This window comes from Ceratotherium simum, chromosome 2 (genome assembly GCF_057802395.1).
Source record: "Ceratotherium simum simum isolate JZ-2026a chromosome 2, ASM5780239v1, whole genome shotgun sequence".
NCBI classification, from domain to species: Eukaryota; Metazoa; Chordata; class Mammalia; order Perissodactyla; family Rhinocerotidae; genus Ceratotherium; species Ceratotherium simum.
In genome coordinates, this window is record NC_141901.1 from 8,297,058 (window position 1) to 8,318,245 (window position 21,188).

General features: G+C 38.0%; 1 protein-coding gene across 1 annotated transcript in view; it reads left to right on the forward strand.

Moving 5' to 3' along the window:
* Window positions 1-21,188, forward strand: part of DNM3 (dynamin 3) — a 532,803-nt gene that overhangs the window by 128,348 nt on the left and 383,267 nt on the right. The window contains exons 3-4 of the mRNA XM_004425038.3: window positions 13,240-13,389; window positions 14,614-14,817. Coding sequence (XP_004425095.1) covers window positions 13,240-13,389; window positions 14,614-14,817 — 354 coding nt within the window. The remainder of the gene's footprint in view (window positions 1-13,239; window positions 13,390-14,613; window positions 14,818-21,188) is intronic.

Here is a 21,188-nt window from a genome sequence, read left to right on the forward strand (position 1 = left end):
ATTTCTGTTAGCATAATTTAAACTGACCACATAACATATTGGGTTTTGCTAAGTGCTGGGTGTTCTTACATGAATCCCTTGGGATTAAAAACAAAAATTACTTAAGGGAGACCTTAAAACATTTAAAAATTTTTTTCCACTTAGATAATTCATACACTAATTTATGTGTTCTAATAATTGAGTTTTCTTCATACTAGGAACAATTTTTAGTTTTTCTCTTTCTTTCTTCCTTTTTTAAAAAATTTTCAAGAAATGGTTGGATTGACTATTCTCTGAGTCGTAGAATAATTTTTGCAATTTAAGAAGCAAAGGCATCTTGTCAGAGGAAGTTACTTTGCATTTTTGTTTTATGCAATCAATTGTGAATATCATGTCCAAGAATTTTAATATACTCAAGATAAAATCTTTATTTTTATTTGTTCAGACATTTGTTTCAAAAGTATGTACTCTTATTACCAAGCTATACCATATTGACTAGTTAGAAGTTCTTGGGCCATAGCTGATAATATTTTTGTATGGCCTCCAACAACACTGAAGTGATTAGTGTCTAATGAGACAGAGTTTAGAGGAGATGTACCTTCCAGTTATAAGAATCTGTAATTTTTTTTTTTTTTGTGAGGAAGATCAGCGCTGAGCTAACATCCGTGCCAATCCTCCTCCCCTTGCTGAGGAAGACCAGCTCCGAGCCAACATCTATTGCCAATCCTCCTCCTTTTTTTCCTCAAAGCCCCAGCAAATAGCTGCACGTCACAGCTGCACATCCCTCTAGCCACTGCACGTGGGACACGGCCCCAGCATGGCTGGAGAAGCGATGTGTTGGTGCGCGCCCGGGATCCGAACCCAGGCCGCCAGCAGCAGAGCGTGGACACCTAACCGCTAAGCCACGGGGCCAGCCCAAGAATCTGTAATTTTGTTAAAGTGTAATGCATTTAGCAGAGCAGGCATTCATGGGAAAATTCTCGTGCTTTTAGCTAAATGTTCTGTGTGTGTGTATGTGTGCATATGTGCAAGCTTGGGTCAGGGAGGAGGAAACCTTTTCTGTGCAATATTGCAAAGAATGCTGTAGATAAAGATTCAAAAAATAAATTGTTTTGTGGAAAATGACAAGCTGATTCTAAAATTCATAGGAAATGCAAAGGACCCAGAATAGCCAAAGCAGCTTTAAAAAATAACATAGTTGGAGAATGAGCACTACCTAATTTTAAGACTTATTATAAATCTACAATAATCAAGATAGTGTGGCCTTGGCATAAAGATAGACAAACAGACCAACGCAATAGAATAGAGTTCAAGAATGGACCTACAGTTATATAGATAACTGATTCTTCATAAAGGTGCAAAGGCAATTCAGTGGAGAAAGGGTAGTATTTTCAGCAAATGGTATTGGAAAAATTGAATATTAATATGTAAAAAATGAACTTCTATTCATACTTTTCACCATATATGGAAGTTAAAGTTGGCTCTCATTCCAGCTGCTAATTACTTTCAGGAATTTGTCATGAAGACATTTGAAGAGCTTACCAAATATACTAAGATCTTGTTAAAATATTTAGATGGAATAGTGTTGTTGACAACTTGTGCCCATACTCATAGAAAGTTTTTTTTGGTCAAGCAGTTAGGATATTATAATGTATCCAGAAACATATACTGTAGCTCTGATATTTTCTTTGAGACTATATTTTTAGTTACATATTTATATACTTGTTGTTCTGATATGATTACCACTTAAATCTCATTTATAAACTTCATCCTTGTGTATAAGATTCTATGGGGAAATAATATTTTCATTTTGTAAATCTTAGACTTTCTATTGCATTATTTTGTATTGAAATCTAATTACTTGAATTTTCATGATGAAGTCTGGTCATTTCACTTTTAATTACTCTATAGATTTTTACTTGGCAAATCGTCTTATTTTTTGTCTTAATAAAACGGAAATGACATTGAATCATTTGTTTTTTCTGAATTTGTACATTCAATTACTCTTAAATAATATTGTAATAACTCACTTATTTAGAAATTTGTTTTTAATTTTCAGTTTCTAAACTTAGCTGATTATCAGGAAGAAGCAAAAAGACCCTTGGGTAGCCAAGATTAATATTACAAAGTCTACTGTCTAAACTTCATGCGTTGCAGGGTCGTGGTCTTACTCTGGGCCTCTCCAGTTATTTTAGACTCAGAACATCCATACTGGGTTATTGACTGGACTTCTCAGTCTAGAGTAAAATACAAAGCTATAAGTTAGAATGGGAATATGGCTTAAAAATAGATGCATTGCTAACAGCAAGAAGTGACAGCTGTAAACTTGATGGCAAGGGAAGAGACAAAAGAAAAAAAGTGTAAAAGTAAAATAATTTTTAAGTAAACAAAGTAATCTATTAGCAAAAATCATTGAAATAACAAGAAATATTTACCTTATGTATAGAACACTGTTTAAGGATACAGGAAACTGTATAACACATATTCAATTTCTGTAAATTCCAATAGGCATTTCTCAGTACTTACCTTGCTCATTCAACAGCTTTTGAAACTATCAATTATTTTCTCCTTCTTGAAACAGACTCTACTCTTTTGGCTTCCATGATGCCAAATACTCCTGGTTTTTCTTTTACCTCTTTGGCCACTCTTTCTGTCTCTTTTGCTGATACATTATCTTCTACCCAGCCTTTAAAGTTTGTGCCTACCCAAGGCTCCTTTCTGTGTCATTTCATATTCTCCCTTAGACAATCACTTCTATACCATGGCTTCAGTTACAACTTGTGCACCTATGACTTGCACATTTATAGTTCTGGGGCTAAACTCCAGACCCATATTTCCAGCTGCCTGCTTGAAGCTGTACTAGGATATTTCAAAGATATAAAACTCAATATGTCAAAAGCCGTATTTATGATCATTTTCTTCTCCATACCCACAAACCTTAAGTGTCCTCCAGTGTTTATGTTTTGATTCATTTACTCTTTCATTTATTTATTCATTAATTCAACATATGTGTATTGAGTGCCTAATAGATGCACTTTAGTTTTAGGCAGTGGGCGTACAGCATATAATGTTCTTGTTCTCATGGACCTTGTATTCCCGTGGGTAAAGACAGGCAATAAGAAACAAACAAGGAAAACCTTAGATAGTGATTATGTGCACTGAAGAAAATAAATTGGGTAATGTGACAGAGCATGACTAAGAGCTGCTACTTTAATTTGCTTGGTCAAGGAAGCCTCTCTAAAGAGAAGGTATTATGGGTGACAAGTAAATGGCAGGAAGGATCTGCACATGCAGAGGTCTGGGGGAAGGGCATTCCAGAGGAGGAGCAGCTTGTAGAGAAACCCTGAGGTGGCAATGAACTTGGTGTGCCTGAAGAGCAGAAAGGAGGCTGTCGTGATTTGAGCTAAAGTGATTTGAGCACAGAGAGTGGAGATAGTGTTAGAGGTGGAGGTAGACAGAGGTCAAGCTGTCTAGGACTTTGTAGGCCAGAGCAAGGAATTTGGATTTTTCTGAATGTGCTGGAAAACCAATAAAAGATTTTAAAAAGGGGAGAGACATGATATGACTTATGTTGTAGAAAGATCTTTCCAGCTTCCCAGTAGAGAATGGATTCAATGGAGCAAGAGGGAGTCAGGAAAACCAGTTAGGATGCCTGTATGGTAATCCAGGTAATAGGTGGTGCCAGCTTAGAAGTAGGATGGCTATGGTGGAGGCAGTGGGAAGATGTTTGGGATAGAGCTGAGGAAAAGAAGGAATGTAAAGGTAGCTCTGGTTTTTGATTTGAACACCTGATTCAATGGTAGTATCAATAATTGAGATGTGGTAGACTGGGAGGAGGAGTAGATATGGATAATGGGAGGGGAGGGCAATGGGGAATTAAAAGTTTGGTTTTGGACATGCTAATTTTGAGATATCTATTAGACATCCAAGTTGAAATACCAATTAAGCATTAGAGTTAGATATAGATAAGTCTGGAGTTCAGGGGAGAGATGAGTGCTCGAGACATGAATTTGGGGATATACATGTGATATATATATATAGTTTTATTTCCTAGAGAGAGAATAGAGATGACAAAGAAGAGAAGAAGGTCTAGAAGGAAGTCTAGTGGTACTCCAGTATTTAGAAGTAAAGAAGAGAAGAGAAGGAACAATGAGCAAAGGACATGCAGCAGGAGCAATCAGTGAGGAAGGAGAAAAATCAGGGAAGTTGGCGTAATGGGAGTCAGTAGAAGGGAATGTTTCAAGGAAGAGGAGGAGAATCATGTCAGATGCTGCTAAGACTTAGAATAATTATCCACTTTGCAGTTTTTGGCTAAGTGCTTGATGTGCTTCTTATTTGGTTTCAGTATTTGGAATATAGTTTATCTCTTGATTGTGTTTTACATGGAAACTATGAGTGTGAAATAGAGTTGATTTTTGTTATGCTCTTCAAGCTCTTCTGGAAAAAAATATGGAACTAAATTGAGCTATGGAGGTATTACAGCTGCTGATTCTCTGATTGTTATTTGAGGTACTTGTGATAGAATATTCCATACAAATTCCCCATCGCTGAGGGGATTTCTGTCAAATACTGGCCTTGGTCCCATGTGCCAGCACTACTCTAGTTATCCGGGACCACTTAATCCTCACATGTAGGCTCAGCCTTACTCAGGCTTTAGAACCAGCCCAGCTCTTGGGCAAGAAAGCTGTAAAGGCCATCGTTGAGCAGGAAGTATCAAGGCAGCATTGATATTAATCTCTCTTGACCCTGAGGTCTACGTATGTGGCTTTGGCTTTGTATCATTTGAGAAAGGCAAAGGCTCTACCTTCCATTCCATGACTGAGTTCGTGTCTGGCTGGTACCCTCTGGCTCACTTGGGTCTGGAGTTCTGTTTTGATCTACTTTGCCCTGGGAATAGCAGAGCCCTGGTCCTAAACCCTAGTCTCGGCATCTGATCTCTGATACCTGCCTGGCTCCCACCTTTTGTCTGCTATGAACTTTTGGCCCCCCTTACTTTCACCCCACTCCATTGTTCTTAATGCTGCTGCTGAGACCTCCACCCTTCACCCACTGCTGGACTCCTGTAAGTTAATTGTTTGCTTCTTTAGACTTGTCCCGTTTACCTTAGTGACGCAATTGAGTTCTTCATATCTGGGTCTGTATAATTTGTATCGTGCTTTCCCTGTTGCTTCCTCAACCACAGTTCTAAGATCTTGCCTTCAATTTGGAATGACTTGAAGGCTTGATGGAAGCATTTTTATTTTCAAAATTGGCATTGCTCAATGGTATGCAAAGTGGACTGCTTTAAAGAAGAAGGAAGAGATCTACAGATGTTCTTTACTCTAAATATGATAGGCATTAGGGAAACAGATGAATAAAATGTAGCCTCTGCCTTTGAGGAAATATGTTTTTGAATGTAGTCATACATAGATGCTCTCTACAGCAAGTGGATTCAGCTCATTGCATTGAAAACTGTTCCCTGTTTATGTGACCCATGTACCCTATTTTCATTGGAGCCTTATGCTCACAAAACATTGCTATTAATATTTCAGAAATGACTCCAGCTAAAGTATTGAGGACCCCACTTCTTAGAATAAGGATTGACAAGAGGTTATATGCATGTGCTCCATAATTATCCCTTCTCCTTAACCTTGATTAATTGAAACATATGCATGTTTTTCCCCATGGAAGGAGCATATTGGAAATATTTAAATTCTTATGGTCATGCTGTGATTTTTGCAGATGATTGGAACGCTGCCCAGGCATAAACCATCTCGTCCTTCCCCCAAACAATTTGTCAGTTGTTTACCCTAGCATAATTTGTTTTTCATGACCAGTAGAAATGATAATCCTAAAATGTTTTATAAGGAAATAAAAGTAAAATAGAATAATAGCTCTTATTTTTTAATACTCTCTTTTTTCCCCCAAATCTTTCAATATAAAAAAATGTATCTTAACCTTTGCTTTAAATGCAGGCTATTTTTAACATTAAAGAAACAGGAAAGATTTTTAAAACTAGGAGTCTTATTTTGTGAAACTGAAAACATACTATGAATTTCAGCAAGACAGGTTATACTGACACACAATAGAATTTCATGAATGCATTATCAGGGTTTCACTGCTTATATGCACATAGCCTTCATCCTTTGTATGAGCTTGTGGCTAAGAAATTTAATTACTGTCTATTTAGATTGAACCGGGGCTGAAGCCTGGAATTGTTTGAGAGAGATCATTTCATGCGCCCAACTACCAAGCATTTAGAATGAAAGGAACACTGAGAACATGCCAAGAGAGCTTGTGCCCCTAGAAACTGTACCTTTCTACGAGAAAGAATGTATCTCAGAACCATAAGATGAGATTTGTTAGACCTTCAGACATATTATTTTACCATAGTAAAGTCTCAGAAGACACACATTTACCAGCTCTTAAAAAGTCTTGCTGTTGATTGGCTAGTACAGCCTGTTTCCTAGTGTTTGGCTTAGGTGATAGAATTTCCTTCATCCCCAAACTCATGTGAACACTCTTTTTCAGAGGTGAGTATAGTAAGTGATATATCACTCTTGTGATTGTTCTATCCAAGATTTTCATCTATCATTGTATTTTTGGACAGCAGGGAGGTAAAGCTGTGATCTTTTTAACTCATCATTGATAATAAAAATTTATTTAGGAATTGTGTGCTAAGATAAGCTGATTGATGATCCTCCTCAATAGCAACTGTGGTCAGTTGTTCAAAACCATACCTGCTATCTCTGCTGTCCACCTGTTTATGGTGTGCTTGCTTATTTGGGGGTACTTGTGATAGAATATTCCATACAAATTCCCAGAGATCTCATAACAGGGCTGGCTAACTTTGTTGCTTGTGAGACTCACCTTATTGGGAATATAACCCAGGAACTATGAATTGTAGTTATGTTGCCATGTTTTTCTAATAAGAAAGTAGGATGTGGAGTCTGACAATTACCACTGTTAGAGACAAGGGGACACAGATCTATGAGTCCCTGGAGTTGGGTAGAGGATGGATTACAGGTAGCCCCCTTCTGACAACTCAGATTAGGTTTTGCCTGAATTTTGCATCCTGTAGGATGAATTATTTCCCATGAGGCTCTTTGAGACCCATAAAAAAAAGGATTTTGTGGTTCCTGCCTCTTTAGGTTTGGGGACCCAATACCACTGTTGGGGGGGAGGGGCGTTCCCCTCACCAACAAACAATTCTCAGACACCAGAATGTGTCCAACAGTTCAACTCAATTCTGACACTATCTGCCCTAAGATAGCATCGAATTCCACTGGTTGAGGGCTCAGTCCTATGAGACTGTCTCTGCTCCCCACATTCAGAGGCCACTCTCAAGCCCAGGCTGTTACCTGTGCTTCTGACTGACTGGCTGTAAATCAGAGGTTCCCATGATCTGCTCCTTGGGTTCAATTAATTTGCTAGAGCGGCTCACAGAACTCAGAGAAACATTTTAGTTACTAGATTATTGATTTATTATAAAAGGATACAACTCAGGAACTGCCAGATGGAAGAGATGCATAGGGCAAAGTATGTGGGAAGGGGCTTGGAGCTTCCCTACCCTCTCCAGGAGTGCCACTCTCCCAGCACCTCCACATGTTCACCAACCTGGAAGCTCTGTGAACCCAGTCCTGGGTTTTTACAGAGGCTTAATTACATAGGCTTAATTGATTAAATCATTGGCCATTGGCAATGGAACTTAATCTCCAGCCCATCTCCCCTCCCTGGAGGTGGAGGGGTGGGTACTGAAAGTTCTAATCACAGGGTTGATTCTCCTGGCAACCAGCCCCCATCCTGAGGTGCTTTCCAAAAGTCACCTCATTAACATAAAAAAAGACACCTTTATTGTTCTTATCACTTAGGAAATTCCAAGGGTTTTAGGAGCTCTGTGCCGGAAAGGGGGATGAAGATCAAATATATATTTCTTATTATAAATCACAATATCACACTGCCCTGTTAGTTCTTTGATATGCTGGGCAGGTTTGAATCCTTTGATGGATGTAGATTAGACCCAAGTTGACATCTCTGCTATGGTTACTCTTATGTCACTCGTTTAGGATCACTTTATGGGGGTGTATGTGTATGTGTGTGTTCCCGAACCAGGAACCAGGTTTGTTTTGTCTGCCATATGGTTATGCCAATCACTGAGTTGACTAATTTGCAAAGAGAAAGGATTTAATCACAAGAAAGCCAAGTGAGGAGGCGGGAGAATCAATCTCAGATCTGCCTCCCCAAAAATGGGGACTCAGGGGATATTTATGGGGTAGGGGGCAAGGTGTTCTGAAGTGTGGGAATAGATGATTGGAGGTAAGGAGAAGTGAGGGAATTGATGATCTGCGCAAGCGTAGTCCAGCTTCATGGCTCTTCCATAGGATGCATGCTCACAAAATGGCGGCATTGCCATGATCTGAGGGTGGAGTTTTTACTTCCTGACGTCAAAGGGTCATTTATTGGTCATCTTCGCAGGCCCAGTTGATGAGTTGGTGGTCTCAACCAGCCTGAACTGGACAAGGAGTCGATTCTCAGTTCCTGAAAAACTTAAGCGCCCCACGTGTTACCGTGGTGACCCAAGCAGCCAAGATGTTATCTATGGGGTGGGCTTCAGTAATGCATTATCTGACTACTTTTGCTAACAGACAACTAATTAAGTATAGTTAAAGCAAGTTGTGTGAGTGAGTGTGTGTGTGTGTGTGTGTGTGTGATGTATTTTATGTTAGAAATAGTATTATTTGTAGAGTTTAACCAGTGAGAATATATACAGAAATATTTTTTAAAGACATAAAATGACTTTAGATAAATATGATAAGTCTCCACTCTCACCTGATGAATTTCACATGCTCCCACCACCATCAGTTCCACCTATTAGTATCATTAGTACTTATTGTACTGCTTCCTTCCTGTTCCTATGCATGAACTAGCATATTCCTTTCTAATGCCTCCTCCTCTCTTCCTTAAGACATCACTTCAGCACTGGCCCTTCTCACTTCTGCATCAGCACCTTTCCCTTACACTGGATTAATACCCTCAGCCTATGAACATGCTATTTGTTTGCCTATGTTTATAAAACCTTCCCTTGATTTCACATCCCTCTCCAGCTGCCCTCTCACTTTTTTCCTCTCCTTTACACAAAACTCCTTGAAAGAATTGTCTGTAATCAGTCTCCACTTCCTGTCCTCCTGTTCTCTCCTAAATCTATTCCAATCAGGCTATCATCCACCCCAGTCCTCTGTAACAGCTCTTGTCAGCCTCCTGAAGGATCCTCAAGTTGCCCAGTTCTATGATCCATTCTTAGTTCTTCTCTTACCTGCCATGTTGGGAGTATTTGATGGAGTGGAAGGTCTCTGTCCGTCATGAAACACCCTCTTTACTGGGCTTTGGGCCACCTCTCTCTCTTGGTTTTTCTCCTGTCTCCTTGACCACTCCTGCTCACTCTCCATCTCCTTACCTTTAAACATGGGAAACCCCAGAGCCCAGTGCTCTGACCTCTTCCCTATCTAACTCTCTCACTTAGTGATCTCATCCACGTGCCTGACTTTAATGAATTCCAAATATATACCTCTAGTTTAGACTTCTCCCTAGATGAAAGACTCTCACGTGTCCAGCCCCAAAGGCGTTTTTGTGCTAATTAGAAAAAGCTGCTCTTTTCCTCAAGCACTTGACTGCCATCTTCTGGAAATTTTTCAGAATAAATATACGTCGATCAGGTGACTAAGAATGTGAATGGTATCTCTTATAGCTGTGTAATCCTCAACCACTAGCAACAGTTCTGTTTCTCTACTTGGGTGGTATTAGGCATCACAAGCTTAATAGGTCCCAAACCGAACTCCTGATTCCCAACCCCCATCACCCCCACCTCTTCCTGTCAGTCTTTTCTATTTCAAAATTCTTCCTGTTGCTGGGGTCACACTCCTTGAAGTTATTCTTGACTCCTCTCTCCCATACCCCACCTTTATTCCATCAGCAAATTCTGTTGGTTTTTCTTTCAAAATGCATTAGAATTTAACCACTTCTCCCTGCTCCCACTGTTGCCACCCTGGTCCAAGCGCCATCATCTCTCAGCTCTGTGATTCCAACAGCCAGCTTCCTCTCTTTCTCCTCATTGTCTATTGTCAACCCAGCAGCCACAGATATTTATTTAAAACCTAGGTCCCGTCATGTTTCCTCTCTACCCAAACCCTTCAAGTGGTCTACCATTCACTCAGAGTAAAAATCAAAGTCCTTAAAATGGCCTACAGCCACTACAAAGTCCAGGCCTGGGCGACAGCCCTGACCTCATCACTATCTCTCTCCTCAGTGTGCTCATGCTCCAGGCCCCTTGGCCTCTTTGCTCTTCCTCCAATATGCCAAGCACACGTCTGCTCCAGGCACTCTGCCAGGATGCTCTTATATAAAGTATGGCGTGCTCCCTCCCTTTCGTGAGTTTTTGCTCAAATGTCACTTTATCATATCAGAGAAGCCTTCCTCAACCAAAGCATCTAACAAAGCAACCCCCCTCCCCAGCATTTAATATCCCCCTTACTGTTCAGTTTTCCCCATAGCACTTAATATCTGACACACATGCATTGTTTACTGTTTCATCTCACTAGAATTTTAAGCTTCATAAGGCTAGAGACTTCTTTTTCTCTCCCTCTGCTATATGCTCGATTTCTAAAACAGTGCCTGGCAAGTAGTAGGAGCTCAATAAATATTAGTTGAATAAATAAATTTATACAGGCTTCCCTAAATCTCCGTGGAACCCTATCCTTAAAAAGACACAAAGGTTTGAGATGGTCCTGCACATTCTAATCTCTCAATTCCAAGATAAAAGCATTTTCAGGAGTCTAAGAATAAATTTAAATCTAATTTGAAAATTGCATTGATTTTACAACCTTCTAGAAGGGCATTAATTTCCTACAGAGAAAGAAGTAGGTGCCATCTAGTGGCGATAAGAGACGTCCACCTTTGTGTAACATTGAAAACATAGTCCCTGATCCAGAAGCTTATTAATTCTATGAAAGTAATAATTATAATAGTCATAAGTCCTCAAGTGTGCATTTTCCACAGCATATATTGAATTTAAAAAGTACAGATCCATTTCTTCCAAATTATTTGTGACTCATTTTTACTTATTAATTTTTGTTTGTTTTCTGGGATCTTACATCTTTTGTTCATCTTTATTTTTCTTATTGTTTTATCTTCTGCTTATCTTTAAATTTTTACATTCACATGATACTGGCCTAGCCGTTGAGTGGTTAAATAAAATAAAGGCTATATCTTCTGAGAATTTATATTCTAATGACAACAGCACCCATGAGGGTAAACTATGTGAAAGAACATGCCAAATGATGCAGTGATCTCTTGAGGCCAGACTTCTGAAGCCTATTGAAGCCTTATTGTTGTATATACTTGCACCACTGAGGAATGAGCTTTGGGGAGTCTTAGCTTGCCGTTTTTTCAGAAAGTGACACATATTATTATATGGAGAAACTAAGATAGAAAAATATTCGTGTCCATTCACGTTGACAGGCAAGACGGAAACCAAATAAAGTCTCTGACTGTCAGTCCAACTTTCGAAAAGTTAGGTCATTACAGTTCTTTGGTAACTTAAAGCAGATTCTCGTTGGTCTACTTCAGGAGCCCATGACCTTTCCAGTCCTGAGTAGCTGAAGTGGGGCTGGGTAATTTGTGTCTGCCACCAGGAGGCCTGAGCAGTGATCAGACTAGCAGGAGAAGTTAGTGAGAGAAGCCCAGGAAGGAGATGGACTCTGTTGCCAATGCTCAGATTAGTCCTGGCCTTTTCACATGGAAGAAGACTTTGAGTAGCTCCAGGGGGCAAAAGTTGGACCAATGGAATATGATAAGAAAGCATATTACATACCAACATTAAGAAACATTTTCCAATAAGAGTTTTTTCCGAAGACATCAAAGCCTCAGTTCCCTGTCAGTGGGAGGGTCCAAGCAGAGGCTGGATGATAACCTGCCAGGGATTTGTTGAAGCTGTTAAGATTCTCTGATTCCTGGAAAGACTTTGCTTTCTCTCTGCACACACTGAAACCCTCCCAACTCGTCAGTATTCTGTTCATACCCCATTTCCTTTTTTGGGCACTGCAGCTTGAAGCTATCTTTCCTGTCTCTACCTTTCCTATGACTTTAAGAGCAGATTAACACTTATTTTATGCTACCTGTGTTAACGTTTTTTCTCTGTGGTATGATCTTTTGCTCCCTAAGCTGATGCTAAGCTACTTGGAGATGGGACCACATCTTAAAGTTCTCTCTCTATCAGCCTTGCCATAGTGGGTGAAAGTCAAATGTTTATAGTAGGGAATGGTAGCAAGACTACCAGTAATTGTCTCAGCTGACATTGGGGCCCAAGATGCTTAGCCTTAGTCTAAGTTTGGTGGAGCAATTCTTCAGCTAGTTATTAGGGAAACTAAGATATTTGTCAAGACTCATTCCCATGTTAAAAATGATAATAATTTTTTTTAGATCTAATAGTATCAGCTTCCTATCTGAGTTGTGTTGTTTATCATATGTGTGATATCTCTGGAACCAGGTATAGAAATTGATGGTACAACAGTTGGTAGGATGTTATTGAAATTTAAAAAACTAATTTTCTGTTATTATATAGTGATTTTAGAGTTTTTTCTTCTGCTTACAGATGCTGATTTTTTTTTTAGATTACAGGTAAATATTTTCTCTGATGTAATACTCTATATCTTTTTTTCTTGAGAAAATATATTTTTAATTACACAAGTTGATGTGGTATTTTGAATAGTATATTTCTAAGCTAAAATATTCCATATTTTATTTCTTTTCAAAGAATTAAGCAAAGTTTGTTTCTAAATCTTCTTGACTTCTGAAGCGATATTTATGTAACTTAGCATTCCATCATAATAAAGTGGTGATATTGAAAAAGGACGTGCTAATAGGATTAGTAGATGGGCTCTCTGTGCACCCGAGATCTAATTTCTTTTGACAGTCAGATGCTGTTTGTTTTATCATTTGGAGGGCCAAAACTCTCTTTAAATTATTTAATAAGACTAAATGGTTTAAGGACTGCTTATAGTACTTAATTGCTTGTCTGAAAATTAGCAAATTTAGCATCCTTAGCGTTTGTACTATGTTTAATATTTCTAAAGTATTAACTCTGCTTCTTAGTAATTGCTGTGTTTTCTCATTCTGATGCTAAAGAGACGATACTGGATACTTTGACTTGTAATTAAAGAAACATTTTTTCCTTATAATTATTGCAAAAGTGCATGAATTTTAAGTTGTATTAATTTTCTTTTGTAGAATATGCTGAATTTCTACATTGCAAAGGAAAAAAATTTACAGATTTTGATGAAGTTCGCCATGAGATTGAAGCAGAAACAGATCGAGTGACTGGAATGAATAAAGGCATTTCCTCCATACCCATTAATTTACGAGTCTATTCCCCACATGGTAAGTAAAATAACAGAATTCCAAATTTTGTCCTCAAAAATTTTTACTACATTAATTAACATACGTTATTTGTATAGAAGATGGTTTGTTCTCTCAAAAGAGTACCGGGTTTCCGGGATAGTATTTGGACACTGCCATAAATGGTATGGTCCAAAGAACTTGTAAAGTTATTTATGGGGAGGCAGGAGGAGATGACTTTTAAAAAGATCAGAATTGTGTAAGTCATTTAAAAAATTTCCTTTATGCTTATTTTAAACTTTTAGAATTCCAAAGAAGTATGCATAAAAACTTCCATTTTTAATATCTTTAAGTCTTTGCAAAAATCTTAGAGGTGCCTGGTACTATGGTTGAGTCTTCCCGTATTGGGTTTTGTTGTAGCTTTATATATTCCTATTTATTCTCTTCCTGAGGAATCAACTGTGATTTTTTTTCCCAGACTATCAGCAGAAACTTATAAATTAGATAACCAATTCATGATGTGTGATGTGGAATAGCCTCTATTCTGACTAAATTTTCAGTGGGGCAGATTTTCATCACGAATCTTCTACCCAGTTCAGTTGCTTTTAAAACAGAGCATGAATGACAAGCTCAAATACGACTTCCCGAGAGGACTTGGGGCCAACACTGTTTTGTGCAGAGAGAACAACAGCCAGGTTGGGCTGGAGTCACTGACTCAGGAGTAGTTTCTTGCTTTCTGGGATGGTGTTCCATCAGTCTGGCCATTTCACCTACACGGTAACCTCATGGCACCACGAATGGCTAACGGCTTTCCAATAGGCCAGGTGGCTAACCCTCTGCAAATAACATATGATGCTTTTGAAGGGAAGGACAGATCTTACTCTGAGAACTTTTACAACGTTTAAAGGCAATGTACAAGACTGGCAGACAGCATATGTACCTATTGTTCAGTGTTTTAATTATAACCCCCTAGTTATGGATATGACAGCTCTCTGAGAAAACATGTTAGGCATACAGATCAGTGCCTTTCAAATTATGTTAAAATGATCATTTGGCATAGCACAATCATATCATAAAAATAGAGAAAACTTGCAAAGCCATTTTATATTCTGTGCTTTTTATTCTACACACAAGCTGGAGTTATTCAGATACACAATATATAAAGCTGAGCTTGTTTTATTTCCACTACAGTGACAGATGATTCTGCATTGTCAATATCTTTAACATGGAGGCTGTATGTAAGACTCTTTTTTCCTCTCCACACAGTGTTAAATCTAACCCTTATCGACCTACCTGGAATTACTAAAGTGCCCGTAGGAGATCAGCCACCAGATATTGAGTATCAGATCAGAGAAATGATTATGCAGTTCATCACACGGGAGAACTGTCTAGTTCTGGCTGTTACCCCAGCCAACACTGATCTTGCAAACTCAGATGCACTGAAGCTAGCTAAAGAAGTTGATCCTCAAGGTGAGTGTGTGGCCTTTAAGAGGAAAGGGAATTAGCTTAAAATGTCAAGAGTTTGGGTATATTTCAAGGTAACACAAATTCTCATAACTTGATTTCATTATTAATTAGATTAGCCATTATTAATATTGTTAGATCTTTTTTATTTAAGATGCTGAAAGAAAATTTACTAGGGAATATAGTCTAAACTATACAAATAAATGTAAGATTAACTGAGATCTAAGAAAATAGGCATTTCTAATCATCATGAACTACTTATTTTAAAAAGCCAGTAAAATAAACTTCTGGTACAGAATTCACACAGTCTCCTTAGTTATTATAAGAGTTACCTGAATATACTCCCAATAAAAAGTCTTTCTATTTTTTGTTTTTGTAAAGCTCTTTTAATGCATGTAAGATATTATTTAGCTTATCATTATTTGACATAAATATATATTATAAAAGCAGAGATTTATTTGTTATTGGCATTTCAGAATCCAAAAAAGTCCCTTATTGATGCTGATGTTTTGATTTTTTTCTTCCTCTGAGCTGAATAACAGTTTAGCTTCAGAGAGCCCAGTGATGGGCCTTTGTGTGTGTCTGTTCAACTAATTATGGAGGGGCACTCAGTGATGTGTCCTTTCAATATGGAGATACACGTTCTCCAATTCTAGGAATTCTTTCTTTTAATAGTTAATTGCTCCCATATTCTCTGTTCTCTTTATCTGGAATTCTTATTAGCATATTAGAACTCCTAGAATGCTCCTTTTTTTTTCAATCTTCCTCTTTTATCATGTCTTTGTCTCTTTGTTCTACTTTTTGCAAGATTTGCTTAACTTTATCTTCAGCTCTTCTAATTAATTTTTCATTTCTGATATCATTTAAAAAGTTCCAACAGCATTTTCTTATTTTGTGAATGTTATTTTTATTTTTTTAAGTAGCATTGCACTCTTGGTTTCTCAAGTGCAATATCTTCTGTAAAGATTTTAATGAGTCTTTTGAGGTTTTGCTTTTGTAATCTATAGTGTCTCTGAGTCAATTTTTTCTGGTTGTTTGTTTTGGTCATTGTCTTTGGTGTCAGAGACCTTTTTCAAATGATTGGTGATCTTTTGCTGCCCATTCAGACATAAGAGTAGAGCACTAAAAAGCTGATGGAAGCTCTGTACATGCATGAATGGGATTCATTGACTAATGGGCTTTACCATAGAGTGATTGGGCTGGGACCTGGCCTTTTTGTTAGAAGACTTCCACAGCTGCTATTAGACTCTTTGAATATTTTCTCTTGAGCTGGTCTGGTATAAGCCTGATGTCCAGAGGTCTTAGAGCCAAGAGGAAGAGTTGAGTTGGTGGGGGAAGGTGGGGTGGTTCTCACTATTCAGCATGTAGACTTTTAATTATTCCGTCTGCTTTCATAATGGCATTCCTGAAGGTCTTCTTGAGTCCAGAGTCCCTCTGGTTCATCTTCTTCTGAAAGTAAATCTTCAGTATTCTGCTTAGGTCAAGGAGGAGTAACTGTGTGATTGTGCAAGATGAGAAAATGGGTGTGGAGATCTAACAGCATCCCATATAAATTTTCAGACACATCTTCTATTTTCAGCTCCTGTTACACCCTGGCTTTGGTGCCTTCAGTTCTTGAACCTTTCCAAGGTTCTGCAATAGTAATTGGTTTATTTCTTCTTTGCTTCTTCAACATCCCTGAGATTGGAGCTTGGAGCAAAGCACGTGGAGACTCCAGATGGCTATATGGGGACCATCAACAAGACTCTCTCTCCAGCGTCAGTGGCTTGGAAGAGCCAGATTATGGATTGGGGCTGGAATGTAGTCATAAAAATGATGCTGGAACACCCCTGTCCAGCAGCCTTCTTGTCCCACAGGAGACAAAGCCATGGTTATCTGACTGGAACAGAGGTAGCACTTCTCTCAGTGAATTCTAGTGAGTACAGCACAATCACAGTCCTGAAAAGTCCACAGTTAGTCCAGATGAAGCTCCATGGAGGAGAGCAGACCATATCCCCGCTCTCTGATTCCTCTTTGGTCAGTCCTTTGTTCTGCCTCCTTGGAGTGGGTTTTTTTCTCAGACAGGCTTTCCTCAGAGGTGGCAAGATGGCTGCAGTTGCTTCTGCCTCATGTTCTCGCAACTTCAAATATAGTAGAAGAAGAGCCAGTGGAGAATCTTTTACTTGTATAAACTCTGAATTTTATAAGAAATAAGCTAAAAGAAAATTGACCAACTAGTATATCCTGTAAAGTATCTGCAGTTGCTCCTTGAGATTGATTGAAATTCTTGCTGTATTTTACTCTCCTTGTGTAGACAGGGAATATTAATGGGCAGTGACTACATCTCATTCTTCAGGCTCCTCAAAAGAAGATTCGTTTATAACCCAAAGCAAAACTCTCGTGTGATGGTGGATCATTGGGTGGGAGCAATTAACGTTGGAAGAGAGAATCACCAGTTTACCAGAAAGGAATCAATCTTTACAATCTTACTGCCGGTATTTACAGTGTGTTGTTATATCATAAGTGAAATAAATGTTAGCTTTCACTCATGGGTCTGTAATTGTATGCCACAAATCTGTATCCAGGAGTTAAGTGAGAGGTTTTTTTCTATTATAGGTCTGGTTTATTTTACAAGCCTATTTTTATTAGGTGCCACTTAGAAATTGCCATGTGAATGTTCATGAACTTACCCAAAATGACCCTTATTTCTTGTGGGTCATTAGAACTCCTGCTTTGTCAAAGAGAGGACCTCATTACCCCAATTTTTTGTATCCTGCATATGGTATTCCTGAGCACAGATTTTTGAAAGTTTTGCCGATAATTGGCAGATAATTTTGCAGATAATTGATAATTTTGCAAAAACAGAGAAAACATTCAATGCCACTGTGTGCCACTTGTGTGTCTACTGATTCCTACGTGGTGATTGCTAAGGACAGCTTCATTGTCTGAAGGCTTGCAATAAGTATGATTCTTGGATTAGTCACTATAAGTTCCTTGCTAACCGCAAGGTTTATTATTTGTTTTTGCATCCCAGTTTCAATTCTGATACTCCTGAATACTGTCGTAGTTGAGAATCCTGAGAACTATCTGAAGGGTTTGCATGGTGATCAGGTCTCCACAAGACCCACTTTGGTATGTTGCTATCCTGAGGCTTTGGCTGATTCCAGACTGAAGCTCCAATGGAGGATGATAACTTCTTGCCCAAACTAATAGGGTTCACATTGTGTGTTTTCATTAGTTGTAAAAGAATTAAAATAGAGAAAAGAAGCTGTAGAACCTAATGCAACTCCAGTTTAGAATATGGTATATAGAGATATGGTGTATTGGGGTTGACAAATAGATACCTTCATATACCCTCTGTGTCCTCCTAGTCATTCTGTGAGTATGTTTGAAACATCTGATTCAGAGGTCTAGTTTTCCTTATAATTACAGCTTTGGTAAAAAAGCAGTATTATCAACTTTGGTTATTTAGGAATGTGTTGCTTAATTTCCACGTTTGTGAATTTCCCAAACTTAAAACTTTTGTTATTGATTTCTAATTTCATCCATTGTGGCATGAGAGCATACTTTGTATTGTTTCATTCTTTTTAAATTTATTTGAGACTTGTTTTGTGGCTTACATGTGGTCTATCCTGGAGAATGTTCCATGTGCATTTGGGAAGAATGTGTATTCTGCTGTTGTTAAGTGGAGTGTTCTGTAGATGTTTGTTAGGTCTGTTTGGTTTATAGTGCTGTTCAAATATTCTGTTTCCTTCTTGGTCTTCTACCTGGTTGTTCTATTATTGAAAATGAGATATTGAAATCTCCCACTATTATGGATGAATTGTCTTATTTCTCCCTTCAACTGTGTTGGTTTTTGCTTTATGTATTTTGAGACTCTGTTGTTAGGTGCACTTCTACTTGTTATGTCTTCTTGATGGACTGAGCTTCTGATCATTGTAAAATGTCTTTCTTTGTCTCTAGTAACAACTGTTGCCTTAAATTCTATTTTGTTTGATATTAGTAGATATATATGGTGATATTAGCCACTCCAACTCTCTTTTCGTTAGTTTGCCTGCTATAATTTTTCCCTCTTTTGCTTTCAACCTATTTGTGTCTTTGATTATAAAATGTGTCTCTTGTAGACAGCATGTAGTTGGATCATTTTTTAAAATCCATTCTGCCAGTATCGGCCTTTTGATTGCAGTGTTGAATCCATTTCCGTGTAATGTAATTACTTATAAGGTAGAATTTATGTCTGGTCATTTGCTATTTGTTTTCCATATGTATTTTGTTTTTTTTCTATTTCTCTATTATTGCCTTCTTTTTTGTTAAAAATGTATTTTCTAGTGTACCGTTTTAGTTCCCTTGTCCTTTATTTTAGTATTTTTCAAAGTTATTTTCTCAGTGGTTGCCATGGGATTACAATTAGCATCTTAATTTATAACAATCTAGTTCAGATCAGTATACAGTATTTTAACAGTATACAAAATTTTTGCTCCTATATAGCTCCATTCCCTCCCCTTCCTTGGTGCCATTATTGTTTTACAAATTACATCTTTATACATCACAAGCCCATCAACACAGACATATAGTTATTGCTTATGCAGTTGTCTTTTAAATCAGATAGGAGAAAAAAGTATTACAAACAAAAATGCATTTATATTTTCTTTTATATTTACCTATGTAGTTCCCTTTACCAGTGTTTTTTACTTCTTTGTGTGGATTTGAGTTACTGCCTAGTGTCCTTTCATTTCAGCCTGAAAGACTCCAGTTAGTATTTCTTGTAGGGCAGGTCTGCTAGTGAGGGATTCTCTCAGTTTTTATTTATCTCATAGTGTCTTAATTTCTCCTTAATTTTTGAAGGAAAATTCTTAGTTGATAGTCTTTTTATTTCACCACTTTGAGTATGTCATCTCACTGCCTTCTGACCTCTATGGTTTTCTGATGAGATATCAGCTGTTAATCTCATTGAGGATCCCTTGAACATGATGAACATTCAACATAATCTCATTGAGGATCTCTTGAACATACACATCTTGCTGTGTTCAAGATTTTCTCTTTGCCTTTGTCTTTTGAGATTTTGATTATGATGTGTATAGGTGTGGATCTCTTTGGTTTAATCCTACTTGGAGTTTGTTGAGCTTTTTGGATGTGTAGATTAATGTTTTTCATCAAATTTGGGACATTTTCAGCCATTATTTCTTCAACTATTCTTTCTTTCTTTTTCCTTTCTTTCTGTAACTTCCATTAAATGTATGTTGGTATGCTTGATGTGTCCAGGTCTCTGAGGCTATGTTCATTCTTTTTACTTTCTGTTCCTCAGAAGGGAGAGCAATCTCAATTGACCTATCTTCAAGTTTGCTGATTCTTTCTTCTGCCTACTCAAATCTGCTGTTGAATCTCTAGGGAATTTTTAATTTTTATTTTGATTTCCACCCCCAGAATTCCTTATTTTAGAATAATTTCTGTCTCTTTATTGATATTCTATTTTCGGTGAAACATCATTCTTGTACTTTTTAAAGTTATTTAGGTATGGTTTTCTTTAGTTCTTTGAACATATTTAAAATAGCTGATTTAAAGTTTTGTTTAGTACATTCAATGTCTGGTTTTCCTCAGAGATAGTTTCTATTGAATGCGTATTTTTCTTGTGTATGGGCCATGCTTTCTTTGCATATCTTATAATTTGTTGTTGAAAATGGGATATTTAGGGCTGGCCCAGTGACGCAAGCGGTTAAGTGCGCACACTCCACTGTGGCAGCCCGGGGTTTGCTGGTTTGGATCCTGGGCGCGCACCAACACACCGCTTGTCAAGCCATGCTGTGGTGGCATCCCATATAAAGTATAGGAAGATGGGCATGGATGTTAGCCCAGGGCCAGTCTTCCTCAGCAAAGAGAGGAGGATTGGCAGATGTTAGTTCAGTGCCGATCTTCCTCACAAAAAAAAAAAGAAAGAAAGAAAATAGGATATTTGAAGTAATATAATGTGGCAATAGTCAAAATCAGATTCCTTTCCTCCCCCAATGTTTGTTTTTATTGCTGTTTGTTGTTGTTGTTGCTATTGCTATTTGTTTGCTTAGTAATTTTCCTGAACTCGTTCTGTATAGTCTGTATCCTTTGTTGTGTGTGGTCACTAAAACCTTTGCTCAGTTTTCTTATTGGTCAGCTAACCGTTGGACAGAGATTTTTCTTAAATGCCCAGAGCCAATAAATCTCCCAGCGTTTGCTGAAGGGCTCAGTGTGCATTTTGGAGTATGCCTTCAATGCTCAGGAAGGCAGTTTACAACTCTGCCTTAGCCTTTACTACCTGCTTGCGTAGCCTTAAAGTTAGACAGAGTTGAGAGTTTAGGGTCTTCTCAGCTTTTTTCCTGAGATTGTGCACAGCCCCAGGCATGCATGCCTTCTAGATTGTACATATA